The sequence below is a fragment of the Botryllus schlosseri genome, chromosome 1, assembly GCF_051294905.1.
Source record: "Botryllus schlosseri isolate E-star chromosome 1, Bs_hap1, whole genome shotgun sequence".
Taxonomy (NCBI): Eukaryota; Metazoa; Chordata; class Ascidiacea; order Stolidobranchia; family Styelidae; genus Botryllus; species Botryllus schlosseri.
Window position 1 is genome coordinate 12,459,674 of NC_137236.1, and position 19,851 is coordinate 12,479,524.

Here is a 19,851-nt window from a genome sequence, read left to right on the forward strand (position 1 = left end):
CGGCTCTGAAAGCAAGCAAAGTTTGTGGTATTTGCGCAACATCGAAATTTGTACACTTCACGCGGGGCCTACGATACTTACGGCCTAATATGGCACTACACTTGCTGGATATAAGAGGCCAACACTCCCAACCAGACATCACGACTGACTCAATGATTGCTTGCGATCTCACTTCTCGATACCAGACGCCTCGCCATACCAGTCTAATAAAGTATTATAACAGACAAAATTACTTCTTTCAGATGAAACAACCCAATTAAGAGCCAAGTGACAGCGTCGCAATGTATTTAATCGTTCAGGTAGACTTGAATCGTGATCCGGATCTCGTAACATAGTAAAATCGAGGTATGTAGTTTAATTACTCACTCACTACTCTATATGTTGGTGGTGGTCATACCCTGCAAACTTTTTTGCTGCGAACGTAGTGTTTCACCTTACATCAGTTGGTTCAATGTATGTACCGGGTTGCGAAAACTGTCGCTGTTTTGACCATGTGTCATAATCAATACTAAATACGAGAATTCGTTACTCGTCGAAACGCCGCAGTCAGACATCGTTAACAGCGATTCCGTGTATGGCAATCTTGAGTTCAATTGCGGTTTTGTGATGTTAACCAAGCGGCTATGTTTCTGCGGTGTGAAGACTGAATTCGTGTTGTTTCCCCACATGAGTGCGATGTCTATTTCACACCTAGAGCAATTATAAAACGCATCTTCGAAACTTTTGGTCTAGTTCATTCGCTTGCATTTCGAAACGGACCATCACGACAAGACTCTAACCCACCACATCCGTGGTTTCAGTTGATCATATCGAAGAATATCATGTCCATTCGTGTTACCACCCACGGATTTCGCCATCCTCACACGGTAGTGCTAAGACACAGACAAGATGCGGTGGTGGAAATATTGAAAATGAGAAAGCAGACCTTGGTGTCATTTGATTTGGATTTTACACCCGATGAACCCACCATTCGTACTGCGCATTGGGATGAGGATTCTATCATTGATGTCGAGGGAAAGGAGATGTACAGATTTGTTGGTCTCGTGAATATTCAACGAAAGTCGGGGTATATGCTTGTGCATGGTTCGCGTATTTGACTGTGAAGATATCGCTATACATAACGTGCTGTTCACCGTATCGATAGCACCAACGAATATCCGTGAAAGGGTTGTAATCTCGGTGAAATAGTGTGCGACACATTTTTCCACAATTCGAATGCATGTCGGTTCATACTAAGACCATGTTACGGTCAAATATGTGTGTTTTTCTGTCTCCAAGTCAGCTACCCCCACATTGAATGTACAGAGTCGGTACATGTATGAGACTTCAGAACATGAATTTGTAATCCATGATGCTTGTAATGCCGGCCATGATGTTATCCATGATGTATGTAATGTCACACACCTCGTTTACGCGAATACTTGGTATCTATGAACAATCGTGAAGTATATACTGGATGTGTAATGTCTCGTTATTTTCATTGAAACACGGGGGTGTAACATGTTTGAATATTGTTCATTGGTTTGTCGCGATTCAGAGTTGATATCCGGATCCGGTTAAACAAATCTGTACATCTCCTTTCCCTCGACATCAATGATAGAATCCTCATCCCAATGCGCAGTACGAATGGTGGGTTCATCGGGTGTAAAATCCAAATCAAATGACACCAAGATCTGCTTTCTCATTTTCAATATTTCCACCACCGCATCTTGTCTGTGTCTTAGCACTACCGTGTGAGGATGGCGAAATCCGTGGGTGGTAACACGAATGGACATGATATTCTTCGATATGATCAACTGAAACCACGGATGTGGTGGGTTAGAGTCTTGTCGTGATGGTCCGTTTCGAAATGCAAGCGGATGAACTAGACCAAAAGTTTCGAAGATGCGTTTTATAATTGCTCTAGGTGTGAAATAGACATCGCACTCTTGTGGGGAAACAACACGAATTCAGTCTTCACACCGCAGAAACATAGCCGCTTGGTTAACATCACAAAACCGCAATTGAACTCAAGATTGCCATACACGGAATCGCTGTTAACGATGTCTGACTGCGGCGTTTCGACGAGTAACGAATTCTCGTATTTAGTATTGATTATGACACATAGTCAAAACAGCGACAGTTTTCGCAACCCGGTACATACATTGAACCAACTGATGTAAGGTGAAACACTACGTTCGCAGCAAAAAAGTTTGCAGGGTATGACCACCACCAACATATAGAGTAGTGAGTGAGTAATTAAACTACATACCTCGATTTTACTATGTTACGAGATCCGGATCACGATTCAAGTCTACCTGAACGATTAAATACATTGCGACGCTGTCACTTGGCTCTTAATTGGGTTGTTTCATCTGAAAGAAGTAATTTTGTCTGTTATAATACTTTATTAGACTGGTATGGCGAGGCGTCTGGTATCGAGAAGTGAGATCGCAAGCAATCATTGAGTCAGTCGTGATGTCTGGTTGGGAGTGTTGGCCTCTTATATCCAGCAAGTGTAATGTGCCATATTAGGCCGTAAGTATCGTAGGCCCCGCGTGAAGTGTACAAATTTCGATGTTGCGCAAATACCACAAACTTTGCTTGCTTTCAGAGCCGGCAACTAAATGCAAGACAGACTTTACGCAAAAGTTGCTATTCTGAAAATTTTGTCAAGGTAATGGTTTGAAAACTTATACTTGAGCACTACGAAATGTACAAGTACTTTATCTTTACACGACGTTTTTTTGTAAAATGAATACTAATTTTATTGAAAAAATAAAAAAGAGCGAAAAATTACATTTTATTCCGGAGCGCAACAAGAGAAATCGTATGAATTTGTAAACTACTTATTCATGACATAATAATAATTTCGCGTAGGCTATGCATACAAATGAGGAAAGTTACATCAACGCGTGTTAACTATCGAGTTATCGAATGATTTTTTCCTTACATCAAAACAACTAGAATGTGTAACTACATTAAAAAAACGTATCTAAATGAGCTCCAGGGCATTGTGATTATGCAGCATACCAAATTTCATCACACATTGCATGATGGAACAACTTTAAAACTAACGCAGTTCTATAGCAACTTTTGCCTAAATCTGTCACTTTTTACGTGGAGGGAGTACATAGCGAAGTACTTGTACATTTTGGAGCACTCAATTATAGGTTTGGCCTGCTTGCGCTATACTTAATGAATCATTCCTGTGTCATAAATACTTGAGTTGTTGGTGCGTGTAGACAAAAACCTACTTGAGAGCATAAATTTTATATTTCGATAAAATTAGTATTCATCTTACAAAAATGTCGTGAAAAGGTAAAGTACTTGCACATTTCGGAGTACTCAAGTATAGGTTTTGTCATCTTATTATATGCTCAGTATATTATATGTCAAGAATTGTGGAGCATTTATGTGGGTCTCCAGGGTGCTCTTCATTGAGTGTCCGTGTTGAGCGATAAGTTTAATTCGCAAAATTAGTGTGTTCAAATCAGGCCTGTCGCCAGCATAGTGATGTCGCATAAGCCCTAAATACACATAATAGAATATCAAGGAAAAGTATCATCTAACGTATAATGACTGTTATTTATTTCTCGGAAGCAAGTTATTATCAAAACATAGTGGTCAAAATTATCGCAAAGCAATGCCGATTTTGCGTAAATTCCGTTATGCGTCCGACTATGTTACTAGGGATTTTGTAGTTAGTTAGGAAATTAGGAGTCCTATCTTCCCAATCGGTATGGAACAACATCAAAATCATCACAAAGCAATATCGAATTTTGCATGCATTCTGTTATGCGTTTTACTACGGTAGTATGCGCATCTGCATACAGGTGTCCAGACGTGAACTTTCTACTATATTCGCTCCGAACATTATAGCAGCACCCGACGCAGCTTACATTATTATGTTATAAGACGCCGGCGGCGTTTCACTGTCGGTTTAATCACCCTTATTCTAGTGACATGAAAAGGACTGAATCGTATGAAATGTGGTCACTACAAGAATCGAGCGAAAGCGCTGTTTCACGCCGTCTTGCATCGGTCACGATTAGTTTTACTTTTCAACTAACTTGTTGTCTGTCGTTATATTCATTAGACTCGATTTCATGCGGCTAATTTGTCCTTATCATTATAACGTCGGTGATCGCGTACCTGCGGCGAAGGTGTTCGTTTAATTATAACAACGAGAAAATCGGGCTTCATAATTGTGCGGGGGATCCCATTGTTGAATTTGAATTGATCAGCGTGTCGCTGTACATGATGCACTATAGCGAAAGCATTATTGCTGGTTGAATATTATCGAATGGTTGTCTATAATGTTAGTTGCATACAAGAATCTCGGAGATCTAAGCTCGAGATTTACGTACTCATGCTTGATTTGTTTCCATAGCCTCGACCTTGGGAATCGCTTGTATGCGTCCAAAGAAAATAAGTCGTGAAATGTGGAAACTGTAGAAACCGTTAGCAATCGCGTACCTGCCGCGAAAAGTTTGTTTAATTGTAACGCCGAGCATTGTGCGCCTACGGCTAGTCAGTTGGCGTTTAGCGCTGATTAAATTATCCTTATACTCGACATGCAAAGTAAATTTGCAGGTATTGGAATGAATTCAGTTGTAGTGTGCGCTCATATTAGGTCTTGAAATGCGGAGACCTCGGCAATCGAAACCGCGATCTGTCTGCGCTCAAAATCGCATTTTATATGAATTAATTAATTAGTGATGATGTGTAGAATATTGATATATCATCATAGAACCCCGCGCCTAGTTCAACGTTGATGAGTGTTATCTGTGAATATCTGGCAAATATAGTATTCTATTGACATCATAGTTTTCGAAATTTATGTGTAATCGGAATGTTATTTATATCCAAAAAAGTAAGTTATTACATTAATATTTTCAAGTCGCAGCGCTTAAAATCGCATTTTATATTAATTAATTAGTGATGATACATTTCAAGTTATTCAATACATATTGCTAAATATACATGGAAAACCGGTATTGAAATTCACAAAACAATGAAATTTGCTCATAAATACACACGATGTGGCAGTGGCAGGTGACGTGGCAATGGGCATCCTGTAGGCGTGACAATGGGCGTCATATAGGCGTGGCAATTAGGATGACGTGGCCTTCTGTGATTGGCCGGTCTATAACCCAGCTATGTCTACTACTGGCCAGTATGCTAGATTTTGGCTAATACCAGCGTCTGCACCATCGCGTCATATATAAATGTTCTTACCGACACTTAACGATACTTCTTATGATACTCAAGTAATCCCTGATATCGAGAAACATCGAAAGGCGCATCAGTTTCTCTAGTGATCGGCACCTGGTTCTCAATGTGTATTGAATTTGAAATACTAATTTTTGATGCATCATTCAAGTATACATTTTGTCATATTTATAGGGTCCGCCGCCTCAGCCGAAGAAGGAAATACTGAACAAACTATCTCGAATGCAACAATCAATGTTATAGGTGGGAATCAGATTCATGGAACCGCATCCAATATTGAGCAGACGCCTACGGATGGAAATTTAAGGATCCCTTATAGCGGGGAAAGTATGTTCACAGCAGTGTATCCTCAATTGTGGCGCGGCTACTAGAGATGGTTCGTGGATATATAAGCGTTCATGATTGATTATTGGCTGCTTTTGGGGTTATGGTTGAGAATGAGGCTAGCTTGGTCGCTGCGAAACTGCCACGAGCCGGAATATCGAGAATTATCAGATATGACTGAAACGTAGAAGGCAGTGATATCATTACGGTTGGTCCATTAAAAATCATTTTCAATCCCCAGGATGCAGATCCATCAACAATCACAACGTAGACTTACACGCTGGTATAAAGCAAAAGGGAAGGAATTGTTTAAACTGATATATAATACTTGTTTAAAGGTAGAGCCGCATTAGCAGTTGGCGACCACGTGAAGCTGCATTTCGTCAACGCAAACATTAATGTGATTGGAGGAAATCAGTATAATAATAAATTTTACCAGAGGTCAGGTATGTGATACGATATTATGTTACGTCATATCGATGATAACAGAAATATCTTTATAACTTAGAATTGTGTTCTATATTAGATCGCAGATTGAATGGCAATGCAAATGAAAAGATTTTTGCACGTTTGGCCGAACAACTCGGAATTTTATAGCATTATGTTGTGATTTATTATGAAATATCCGGTATAAACGAATCGATATCTCAAACGTAATGATGCCGTCTGTGTTTATTCAGACTCAGATGAAAATACAGAAGCTGATCATATCGCCGGAGGTGATGGACGCAACGAAACGAAAGTACCCGAAATTGTCCATTCCCCGGTATTCGATCCGAAACACAATTCTTCGAAGGTCAAGTTAAAAGAAAGAATGACAGGTATGGATTTTAGTTCAGTTGCAGTTGTGCAACGATCTCCCGACATGAGACGCGGAATAATGCATTCTCCTAAATACCGTATTGCATTAGTCAAGTGATTGTATAAAAGCAAATTTGATGATAAATAACAATCATGAAGATATTAAGGTATTATTTCGAAAAGTAGTTGATGGTGCATCAAATAAATTAAATTGTTATCATCATTCTCTGCACCTATTTCATCCACAGGTCTACTAGATCTGTCGCTTGCTTTTTTACAGTCAACAGACAATCGATTCACTTCAATAGTTGTTGATGAAAATTCAATATATATACATTCATAATATACTTGGGGTTGCATTTAAAGCAAAAATATTTTAAAACAAACATGTTTAAAACAAGGCCCGTGTTTGAAACGTGCTTTTCAATATTTTTTTAAAAGCCATGTTACGAATATTTTTTTTGTGACATCATATTTGATTGACATTGACAATTGAAAATGTAGGATAAATATACTTCCTCTGACAAAATAGGCTTTCGACCCCTGTAATATTGGGACCAGAAATAATATTTACCAGGACTACATCGTCATGGAGCATTTACCGGTCGTCGGCAGTCATCATCTTCATAACATTCATTTCGTACCAGTAATCTATAATTCTATATATTCGTAATTTAGCCGTGGATACGACTATTTCGAGGGTTCAGCCTTTTCATATAATATACGTCGGCTATACCAGGTGTGAAGCGTCCGTAGGTTCATACTACATGTTTTTTGAAAGTATTTACACACTTATGGTATAATTATCCAACTTGAAAAAATACATTTTTATTGAAATGCCCTCGTTGAAAACACTGTTGAACACAGGTTTTAAGAAAAGTGTTTTAAACAACCATTTGATTTAAATGCAGCCCGGTATATAGTAAAAGGTATTAGTAATCTAATGCCAGATTTTTCTGAGGAGCTTTCCGACCCAATTTCCAGCAGCAGTAACACCAAAGTCACTTTGAGTGGAAGTAAAAAACCCAGGCTTGAGAAGTACTCAGGTCATTCCGAAAAGGTAATCTAATCGAAGGGTCGAATAATTTAATTAATCGAAGGTGGCCACTGGCCATATTCTGTCTGGCAAGACACTTATGCGTGACCACCGAAAAATAAATCTTGATACTACAAATAATTGCAATTTTTTATGTATGCAAGTATATATAATATGCATGGTTCTTTCTGTTATATTATATATGTGCGATACAGCATGTCCCAACGCGTAGGCAATATGTCCATTGTCCAACCTATAACCGCTATCAGAACTAAGAAAAGATGAAAACATTCAACTCGCACTAGATTGCTTGAACAAACCTGACCGTAATTCAAACCGCTTACTGCAACGCACCTGGTCGTAATTCACAATTTGTTTGGCTATCAAAATTATCGCCAACCGATAAGGCCAAGTACAACCACATTTGGGTAGGATTCTGCTCATGCATGTCAAGTGTCCCAGACCACGGTCGGATGGATTGAAACCAAGACAGTGTAATCAGTTCTTTCAAAGCCGTCGACATAAGAGGTTTACGATGTAAAGCCCTCGTCGCCAATATTTCTACACATTCAATCAGAAAATATTATTTAACTTAATTTCCATCAATCCAATTTGTGATGTAGAAATTGTATATACGCTCTTATGACAGAAATATCGGAATAAAGTGAATCAAAACAGTTAAGCTACTTGTTACCTCAATTCCTACCACAATGAAATAGAATTCGCAATGAAATAATATATTCATATCGAAACGAACCCGAATATTTTCTGCTGACACTCGTCGAGGGTAATCTTCACAGCATCTTCGAATTGGAAGAACATTGTATGTATAACAACGATCGTATAACCAAATATAACGTCACCGGCATGAATATTTGAATATTTGAGGGAAAGAGATCGCTTATGCTCAATTTAGTATGCTAGATGGTACACAAACTCCTCCTATTGTTACAAACTAACTTGGCGTATTTTGACAAAAGTCGACTAAAATGCACATATATGAAAGTGAAAACGCCTTCTCCTGACGACACGAAATGTGTCGTCTCGATAACTTTCCGCACTAACAGAATTATGCAACAAATGTTTGTCAATGGCACAATTCATGGTCGTTGCCTCGTCTAATTTAATCTTCAGGGCCGGAGTGAAGAGTTACCGTGTGTTAATGAATGTAGGGAGATGCTATTTTATGCGGTCTTGTAAATGAGCAAAACCTTCAAAACTATGTGGGCTGATAACAAATTGGTTCCAATACCTCCAATTAAGATGTTACCACTATATTCGACAGCTATTTTCGCAGTTGATCAGCGAATAAAATTAATTTTTATTTAGGAAAATATCTTGCTAAATTCACGGAGACCCTCAAACGTCTCTCGTGGAACAATGTACAGGGTAAAGTCCTAGAATCGTACGAAGATTTATCGGAACCAGACTCTGAGTTTTATCCGCAATTGAAAACAGGATTTAAATTATACAAAGGAGAATATTTACCACAAGAAGGATTCAGTGCCCACGGCAACCCAAAATCAGGACGTTATATAGACTACAAAGCTTGTCTAAGTCGCATCCAAGAAAAATATGCTGGGCCTTGTGCCATCATCGGACAACCGGGAAGTGGTAAAACCATCATGATGAAAAGATTAGCAAAGAAACTTATCATTGCAAATAATCTCCACACTCAAAAAACTGCTATATGGAAGAAATTTGTTAAGGTATTTCGCAATGAAGCCAAACAATATAATATCGTCATGCACATGAACATCAGAGATATTCCTGATCAGGAGAACGTTACTTTGGCTAACGTTATATTTAGCCCTAACGTCACCAAGTTATCAGTTAATGAGCTAGGATATGGTCTTAAGGCAATACTGGATGGGGTGATTAAAATTATTATGTTCTTCGATGGATTGGATCAAGCTACATGGGATCCGATATACGATAGAAAAATTGGTCCATGGGAGGTGTCGAACACACGTACGATATTTGGTAATATACTGGCAGGAAATCTTTTACCCGACATTTCTATTATCATATCATCGAGGGAGCATTCAGTAGCCCGTCTGTCCATTGAGATGCGACCGGAGTTTATTGTGGCTTTGGTGGGATTCAGTGAAGGGGAAGCGGAAAAGATGTATTGCGAGTTGATGGGTCAAAATTCAGAAAAGGATTGGCATGAAATGAGGTTATCCAACCCCGCGATGCACTATATGTGCCTGACACCATTGTTTCTTGTATTTTACATGATCACAAGAAAACGAGCCCCATCGCATCCTCCAAATTGTGCATCCGGAGTGATGGTCACTATAATACAGATTTTCTTGGAATGTGAGAATACACGAAACATCAACAATATCATTGATGTAAACGACGTCATCAGCAAATTGAAGGAAATGGCATTCAATGGTACCATGAGCCAACAGGTATCATTCACCAACGAAGACCTTTCCAAATATCGCCTTGCGTACAAGGATATCAGTGATATTATCATTAAAGTTCCTGGATTGACGATTCTAGGTCAGAAAATGCTTGCTGGGATGTATAGATACTTTTTCAGTCATCAGACTCTTCAAGAAGTTTTAGCGGCACTTTTCGTGGTGAGCATGAAACTGGATGATTTCAAGCAAATCGTGGATCGCGAATTCAACAAACCCTACTGGGCGGTTGTCCGCAATTTCACGAGTGGTATTCTAAAAAACGAAAGTGTTAGATCTGATATCAGTTCTGCAATTCTTAAGCCAGGTTGGTATTTCATTGTACTCAAAATGTCAATATGTTGGTATACGGCTGGATATGCCCCTTGTTCCCATCCAGGGGAAAAATTCCCGAAATGTAGTAATTTTAGTGCGAAGAATCTGCCTATATTTAATAGGAGAAAGTATACATGGACTGATCAAAGTTTTCATATTTTGTCACAGAACCGTAAGGTATGAGACTAGATCCGACGTTGAAATCTACCCGAGGGGTCCACTTGATCAAAATGGCTCAGATCAAGACATGGGGTCAGTTATTCAAAAAATAACAGTCCCGCGCTGGTTACGTGGTGAAAATCTATATGTAAATTGCGTACAACAAGATATCCAAAAGACGCATGCGATTCACTTTTCTGCAATACTGCAGAGAGTTGCAGAAAATGTGGTAATTTCACCGTGAACATCCGACTACACTAATACCTCCCGGGGTCCACGAGACACTTTTTTAGGAATGCGTAGCACCTTCAAAATTATCACGACATTTCGGATTTCTGGAATATATAAATCTTCAGACAACCTAATATACGAACCAAACGCAAAAGTTGCCCAAAAATTATTCGGTAATCAACATCAAGTATAGTTTTTGGTGCATAATATTCAATTTGAAATTTCAGTCACTATATTTCTTGGTTTTATTGTGCGTAAACACACCCTCGAACAAAATACGCATAATTTCAACGAAATAAGTCGAATTGTGTTCGTAATACATCGCTTGGGGTTATTGGGATGCTTTCGTCTAGGGCAGTGGTTCCCAACCTTTTACGACTCATCGCCCCCTTGTGAAGCTCCACACCGATCATCGCCCCCCTAAAACGTTGGTCTTCGTCCCCATAGGGTGATAAACCCCCTCAGACCCCCTGTCAGCCAGTGGGCTTTTTTCGCTACATATCAGCTATACCCTGCCTGTTTCATGTACTGTTTGGTGAGTCACCGTATTTCGCCTAAACGCGCGAAGTGCCCCAAATTTATATAATTCATGTTTGAATCGGTCAATATGGTCGGGAATTGCATATATATTGCTATCAATTTTTTCATCCTCTTTCTGCTCACGTAATCAGATTTACCGGTAGAGCTGAGTGTGGTGTGTTGGAAAAGTTAGAACACCCCTAAATAATAATTAAACATCTCCGGGCGTATACCCGTTGGCAGGAACGAAGCAACACTTTGGTCTTGGGCTCCCATTGGGTGATAAACCGACCCCCATCACGTTGTTCGCTTTGGCCACGAAATTAGGTGGAATCGTTGTTATATTGACTACGTTGCATGTTGCTATCTCGTGACCTCCTATATCTGCTATGTCAGAAGATATGGAACTCGTCAAAACGTACCAAACGAAAAGACGCATATGATTTCAAATTGGTAAATAATATTTTCTTTGCGGGATCGCATTTGTCCTGTAGGGTTAAGGTCACCGGGGCAGGAACATTCGACGCCAGCCATTGAGGCACCTATGGACAATTAAACATATATGTATAGGTATCGAAGTTTTCGGTCAGCACGAGGGCATTCCTTTTCGGCCAACGTCTTCTCGCCGCTGATCGTTCTGGCACACTTCTCGGAGTCGCATGATACATGGCCTCTAACTTCATATGTCTTGGTGCGTCGTGGCGCAGTAATGGCTGACACCGAAGTCTCCCATTTCCATAAATCCTGCGTAATTTTGTTGGGGGACTGGTATCCCAAAGTCAAGATATATGAAAATATGAAATAGTGACCAGCGCGAAAATTTTTTGAAAAAGTTGCATGAATTATTAAGAAATTACTCTACAATTTATGTTAATTAACGAAATAATTTAGGACTCCTTCGAGTTTGGGCCCCCCACCCCCAATTGGGGGGGTTTGGGGTGCGGTAGTTACGGTCCCGACTCCAATATAGCCGTCTTAACGCGCCATCGCCCCCCTATCGCCCCCTTCGTTGTTTTCGCCCCCTTCGTCCGTTTTCGCCCCCCTATCGCCCCTTCGTTATTTTCGCCCCCCTAAACCGCCAAATCGCCCCCTGGGGGGCGATATCGCCCACGTTGGGAACCACTGGTCTAGGGCTTTTCAATCGACCGGTGCATTGTATGCATTTCGGCGCTGACCATTTGCAAGCCAGAACACATCAAGGCACGGGAAGGTATATTCAATCCAAGTCAAGATGATCATCAATGTCTGCCGAACTTTAGACATTGATATTTTCAGATACCGAAATAGTCAGCCCGAATAGCCAAGTTTGTTTGATGTAGGCTATTCGAGGCGTTTGTCGAATACCGTGGTTATTTACCTCTGACCAATTTCTTCATTTTTATTCCGTAACTGCCGACTTGTAGCATGTCCCACTTCTAAGACACCGCTTACATGGAAGATATTGTATAGCCAAGTTATTGTCATCATATGCCCCGCGCGATACAAACGTGACCCGCTGAAAAAAATAATGCTCCTGGTGTTAAATTGCGAAGTGATAATGATATTTTTGTTTGATCTAGCAAGTGCGAGCGATTCCAATATCTGTCGAGTAACGGCAATCATTACCTTCACAAAACAAAATTCATGCGAGGCCGATAGTATTGACTAAATTAATTGTCTAAAATATATTCGCACACTGATTTTTCGAAACACTGGGTTGTACTTATCTAGGCTCGTTGTGGATCGCATAACAGCGTTTGTGAATCAGATGTATGAAGGATAGTGATTAAATTACATGCAGGGGTAATAAGGTTTGAAGGCCAAGACCTGCGTTTTCTTATGGGATTCGTGATATTAGACAGAGTTGCTTCAGAAGTAATGCAATCAAACATACCTGAGCTGGTAACAAACATCAGCTACATTTTTTACATTGACATGTAAATCCAACGTGTTTGTGATTCATTTATAAAAAATTTCAAGGTGTCGTCTGATCAATTTTCATCAATTGTTTGGCAACTAGTGGACTACACGATCCGACGAAATCACTTATGGATTTTCACTCAAATTACTTCTCCAAAAACCGCTAGGTCATACAAACTAGGGTTACCATAAGTCCTCTCTTAAGAGGACTTGTATTTTTTTACTCTATTGAGAGTGTCATAGGAGGACGCCTAAATGTCCTCTTCTTTTTAGAATTTTAGTTTAGATATAGGAAATCAGCGGTCAAGTAACGGTCCGACGGGATTTTCCGGACTTGAGCCAGAAAAACGGAGTCAACCAACGGAAAATCTCATAAAATGCCAGTAATTCGGGATTTGAGCCTGACAGAGGACGAGAAAAATTTACAATTTTTCGAGATTTTACTCCAGTATTCTAAGTCTAAAGATTCCCAAATTATGGTAACCCTACTATAAAGTCACTTGGAAACATGAATGACCTCTGGCGCACGAATGCAATATATTTTGAACCGAGCTTTAGAACTGTTTCATTTTGTATAAGAAGTTTTGGACATTCACTTTGTAATACGGTGACCCAAGCTAACAATAACCCACACCCCGATTACGCCTGAGCTTGATGTAATCGTGATTTATGGCATTTTAATCATTTATCACGACGGTCGATTTCATGAGAAAGAAATAGCGAAGTAATCATAACCGATTGCTTTGCAAACAAAAATTACTCAGCTGTTTGATTTTACCAGGACTTTGGTGTGATCTGAGCGGTGCGATATATCTTATGAACAATGGAAACGTCGGATTTGTGAAAGTATTTTCTTATTATTGCACCACAATAAGTAACTGCGTATAAATATTTTATCCGGGCGTACTCAGTAGCTTTTCGATCTTCACTGTGCTAGTAGGATTTGGAGTTTAGACCACAGGTGGGCAAACTACGGCCCGCGGGCCGCATGTGGCCCGCAACATGGTCCTGTGCGGCCCGCGAGAGTCTAAAGAAACTTTCTAAAAATATTGATAAAATGCGCACTAAAAATCGAAATAATGCAGGGATTTGATTAAACTTTTTCTTAGTATATTTCACCATGATAATTCAGTGGTTCTGAAACTGGGGGCACCCCCTTGGGTGCGTGAAATTATCTGAAGGGGGCGTGAAGCTAAGCTCAACTGAAAAAATTTTCGCGCGATTTACATACAATTCATAGTTATTGCTCTGTATTTTGTATTATTCTCACATTTTTAAATCTCTTATCCACAGTCGTAACCTTCCATGTTATCAAACTATTCATTAGGTTTGCTAGCATCCTGGCTGCGTTTTGTGATATGACGATGAGGGGTGCGCGAAATCTTTCACCATCGTAAGGGGGGGGGGGGCGGGCGTGTCCTAAAAAGTTTGAGAACCACCGTTCCAAGGTTAATAATTTCGCTGCGCGACAGCCCAATCTCAAGGCCCACCAAGTTTAAAACGTTTCAACTGCTAAACATCACAGAAATCCTAAACGATATTGACTTAATTCGGATCGCGAGTGAGATTGTAGATTGGCTACTCCTGTTTTAATTATTTCAGGGATGTGCTTATAAAAAACGATTCGCTCGGATCTTAGAGGTAGATTCGTTCTGTGTATGCGTATAATTGGAGTATTATTATTTTATATACACCTGCGTGTTTGAAGCAAACATATATGGTCATGATGCTGTCAGCATTGCGTGTTCTGAAATTTAGGCAAAGGTGGAATCAGTAAATCTATGAACAGATCGTTGCTCACATATTTAAATTTCAATCCTGTTCTAAGAATCGGAATAACCGACTTTCATCTCTATAGTTTTGACAAGTTGGTTATTGAGGTCGGCCAGCCTATGAAATCTCGCGACTATGCTTTTGACGCGTGTAAGATATCACCAAAGCAATGTTTTTTAAAATAGGCACATATACTATCTCCATGTCCTCACTTTATAGTGCTGCCCGCGAATGGATTCAGATGTTGAATGCGGCCCGCGAGCTCAAAAGTTTGCCCACCCCTGGTTTAGACAATCACTACTCTCCTATGCTTCAGTCACTACTACCATATATGATTAGCTTGCACGAGTACGATAAGCCTCTCGCATTGGCTACTCCTCGCTATGATCTACATAAGCGGAGTCTTGAAAAAGTATAGCATTGGGACGTGTTTCTGGTTGGTAGATATGGAATCGTAACGAGGAATTTCACCCGGGTGAAAATGAATATTGCAGTCGAAAAACACCATGAATACCACAACAAACACCAACAAGTCTGTCGCACCCTTCATGGATTGAAATGTTTTAGAATCGCGCATTTCCATATTATCGCAATTGTTCATAATGACGTATGGTTACTCTTACAAAGTGAACTCCCATTGGTGTTGCTGCTATGCGACGTGTATGTGAGTCGCAGAAATGCTCCGATTTAAGATGTGAAATTTTTGTGAACTTTACATTCAGCGGGCCATCACAACTAGATTTGGCCGACCAGCGACAATAATTTTTGGTCAACGTTTCATCGCCGCCGATTACTTTGACACGGCACCGCTCGTGGTACACCCATACACTAAAGCAGTGCTCTTCAACCTTTTTCGACGTGGTACACCCTTTTAACGTTTGCTCAAAACTCGTACACCCCTGTTCATTAGGGGTCTTCAAAAATGACTTTTTTTCTCAAATTGTACTGGCTACTTGATAAAATTGTTAGGTTACCTAACTTAAGCCTACACACCAAATTTGGTTCAATTCCTACCAGTAGCCACATTGCTACGGGAGAAGAAAGTTTCTATTTATCATATAAAAATAAATAACGAAAAATTTCAAATTATTCTGTTCACCCCATGAAAGTATTAGGTTGTCTATAAAAACGATGTTCTTCAAATTTGGTTCAATTCCAACCAGTAGAAGCGGAGTTATTGCCGTCAAAAATTTGGATTTGAATAAAATAGTATTTTGTCGCAGTGTATATATTCGCAGCTAGTTAGGCCGCCCGCCACGAAAATTGGAATTTATTTCGTGTCAGCCCAAAAACAGCATGACATTACGAACGATAATCAACCTAAATGTAACAGTATTGGGGAGAGATTAGGTAAAGCTACTGCTGCAGAAGCGGTAATTCAGATCAGCGATGATAACAGGCGCACCAGCCTACTGCGTATCAGGCCTGCCCCACGCCACACACAGTCGATAGTAGCACATTAGCTGCAAGAGACGTCAGTAACCTCAGATCGTATGCCGCTATACACAGTCTATTGTCGCTAATTCGCATCACAAATAACAAAATACTAAATTGCAAATGTCTGGCGAAATATTGGACATAAAATCGGCATTTTAAAACGAAAGGGTTTTGATTTCAACGTGGAAGCTGTTTCGACCCTGGCCGGCTACGTCACTTCATTTTTGTGCATTGCGGTATTTATTAACGTAGGGTAGGAAGTACCGATTCAAGAAGTCTGAGCTATCGCGGCGGTTTCCTCAAAAATCATTAAAAGACAAATGACTAGCTGGACACATGTTTGTTAACTGCATACTTTCCAACACCAAACGGAACCATTGGTCTGTTGCCGGCGGCTAAATGAATAGGAGAAATATTTGCTTATGACATCACAATCAAGCGCTGTACAGTATTACACTTAAGGTAACATCGTACCTATTGCTCATTAACCTGTGCGCCAACCTGTATAGTGACCCATAAACCTGCCTTTGTGATAGCTAGCCATCGGCCCATTGTAATTCGGATCTGGTACACCCCAGTACACCCCATCCGAGTGGTACACCCTTTGCAAATTCTGGTACACCCCAGGGTGTACGGCAACCCCGGTTGAAGAGCACTGCACTAAAGCACCCCAACGATGCTTCAAGGTGTGAAACCAAATGAGACAAACGTGGGACAAATCATATCATGAATTCACACCAATTTATCCATACAAAGGTCGGCACATTTTCACGATCAAGCTATATTGTAGTAGCGACTTTTCAGCGCGTCTCGCTGGTTGGCTGAAGTAGGCCCTATCCAACACGGTAACCTGGGATATGTACAAACTATCTATACTATAGGCAATCTCGCAAATAATTTTTGGGGGAATTAAAAAATACTAAATACATAATTACAGATCGGTCTGGTGTCGTGGCGACCCAAAATTATGTCTTTGCGGCCGATACTTTTTAACACCCTGCTATAACCATTCGCCAAGACCAGTGTTATGGTCACTGATTTACTGCGACTACTTATCTCATGTTTGATTACGAAATAATTAAATATGCTGATCATTGACCACGTATATATCACACTTAGATACAATACTCCTGTGTGACGGCAAACATTTGACTGTGAAATGTTGAAGTCTTTTTTACCACACCCTCTCTGACGCTAATCTTTATTTTATGTATATTGATACAGATGATTTACATCTTAAAGCGGAATATCTCATGCAAAATTTGAAATATCAACTGAGGCAAGATATAACACCAGCTCAAAAATTGGACATTTTCACATCGTTGAAAGAAGCTGCCACGCTCGAAATACTAGAAAGTTACGCACAAGATCTTGACTTCTCGAATTATCCTCTTACACCCGCAATACTGAATACGCTGTGCTCGGTGATTGGAAATCTCGGGAGAGTGAAATCCTTATCGTTTAATAATTGCGGCATCGATGACGATTTGTTGAGCGTTCTAGCTTCTGAGACGAAGAGACAGTTTATCGAGGTAAAATTGATTTCATCGTCAGTTCAGTAGATTTAGTACTGGTGCGACTTTATAACATATGTTCCGAGTAGATACAATCTCGCTATACTGTCGTAGTTTATTTGAAGGAATATATCTTGGATCTATTGGTTCAACTACCAGTACTGCCACGATTATTTGCCGCCATAAATTGGACATCTTCCTTGAATGTAGCGGAGATTAGTCACTGTATCCTAGGGTTGCCATACGTCCAGAATCTTCCCGTTCAAACTGCGTCCGAGGGTAAATTATAAAATATGCCGGAAGGTCCGGAATGGTGAGGACTTGAAATAGGATCCATTTTTTTCATAAATCAATAAAAACGAGATTATTTTTGTGAAGATTTATGCTATTTGAAATTGTTTTTCGCGCTAGGCGCGATTTAGTGTCGCATTCATTGATTCCTGGTATGTGAACCAAACCCTTGCAAAACATGCAATCGAAAATAAATGAATTAACCATCATTTACTGAAATAGGTCTAATTGTCATCACAATTATAGGAGAATGGTATATTCCTAGAGTGGGGTAAACCGTTTAGATGCTTTAGTCAAATGTAGCGGCTGCAAACCTGGGGTCGTTTGTATTTATTATAGGATTCGCGAAGATGTTGAGCGTAATCAGCGTCCAGAATAAGCCATCAGTAAGTCCAGGCAGAGGTGCTCACCGTTTTACAGTAATCATCTTATCAAATTTTGAGCTGGGCCACAGGACATCTTCAAATTGGAAATGAAGTCGCGAATATAAAAGGTTGAAAAGCAACGGGTGTGCAACCAGTTGGAGCGGAGCAACATTTAGGCTAATAAATAATTTTATACGCGTAACATGACATGACTTTACGACGTAGGATTACGTTCCTTGTATTTTCGAAGTCATAAACCTCCACCACCTCCCCCGTAAACGATGATCATGTGGGCGGAGTGAGGATCAATATTTTAGAGTTATATACGGAAAAACCAATAGTATAGCCATATTTCATTCATAAAATTAACGACCAGATGCAAATAGAAATCAGATGTATATAGTAAGCCCCCACCCAGAAGCTGCATCAATTACCCTATGGTGGACTGAAGATCTTTATTCGGACGGAAGTGGACTGAAAAGAAGTTGTTTCGGTCCTGGTTACTACACACAACCACTCAAATGCACCGACCCAACATTATATTGACTCTTGATCCGGAACGTAACCACCTCTGTTCGATAGACACAGCTTTGCCAATGTGACGTCATATTGATAAACACTGTGTCATGCCCAGGGTTGTCATCGACATGGACCCAAAAATAAGGACAGTCCAAAAATTAGATTAGCATCAAAAGGCGTTGTTGTACATACTTTGTTTGTATTTATAGGAGCTGCGGTATATCACATTCAATTCATCTTATTGCTAATAATTTCGTCATTTTAATTCACCGCAAGACTGCGAAACAATGAAAGATAGGACGGTGTCGGAACGACTTGTAGTAGTTCCGAAATCGAACCCCCATCTGGCCTAAGCGATGTAAAAAGGAAGCCTTAACACTGAATGAAAAGTAAAAGAAGATAATATAACTATGAAAGGACAGATGACAAAAAGTGGGATATGTCGGAAGGCGAGATCGATTTGTCAGGTCCGGTAAACTAGAGGGCTGACTAAGATTCATTCAGTATAAATTGGTGGTATTTCGACTTGAATGTGGACAGGACATACTCGATGACTGTCGGATAGCCGGCGAGACACTGTTCCACAAATTGTGTCCGGCATATTTGATGGAGCGAAGATCTTTTTTTGCCTACGATATGGTAGTTGGACGACGTGGACGCGCGTCTGTCGTGCATCTTTGATACCGAGGTGAAGTTATTGAAGTTTTCGGGGCAGTGGCACTGATACATAAACCTGGCAATTTCTAGTTTCCGCATATCTTTTATGTTTAGACCGAATCATTATAGCAGTGATTTGCTGGGCACACATTCCGGTCAGTTTGGGGCCCTGGCTGTGATACGGAGAACATGAAGCTGAGGTTTTGCAGAGGCTTCAGAGCGCTAACACTGGCAGCCTCCCCAACAGATGATGCCATATTGTTATTTTGATCGGAATACATTTTTCCAGAAACAACCTGCTCCAAGGACTACTTGTTATTAGAAAGTTCCTCGTGGATCTCACGACAACTGAGGTCTAGGTTTACCGT

General features: G+C 40.2%; 1 protein-coding gene across 4 annotated transcripts in view; it reads left to right on the forward strand.

Moving 5' to 3' along the window:
• The window catches only part of LOC145441998 (uncharacterized), a 230,707-nt gene that overhangs the window by 202,611 nt on the left and 8,245 nt on the right, over window positions 1-19,851 (forward strand). For 2 of the 4 annotated variants that reach the window (XM_080319984.1, XM_080319978.1), the window contains exons 2-6: window positions 5,389-5,541; window positions 5,877-5,984; window positions 6,219-6,359; window positions 8,705-10,111; window positions 17,362-17,669. In XM_080319984.1, coding sequence (XP_080176110.1) covers window positions 5,389-5,541; window positions 5,877-5,984; window positions 6,219-6,359; window positions 8,705-10,111; window positions 17,362-17,669 — 2,117 coding nt within the window. Of the gene's footprint in view, window positions 1-5,173; window positions 5,542-5,876; window positions 5,985-6,218; window positions 6,360-8,704; window positions 10,112-17,361; window positions 17,670-19,851 lie in introns of those variants that run through there. The other 2 variants (XM_080319992.1, XM_080319970.1) reach the window with 2 other exon arrangements.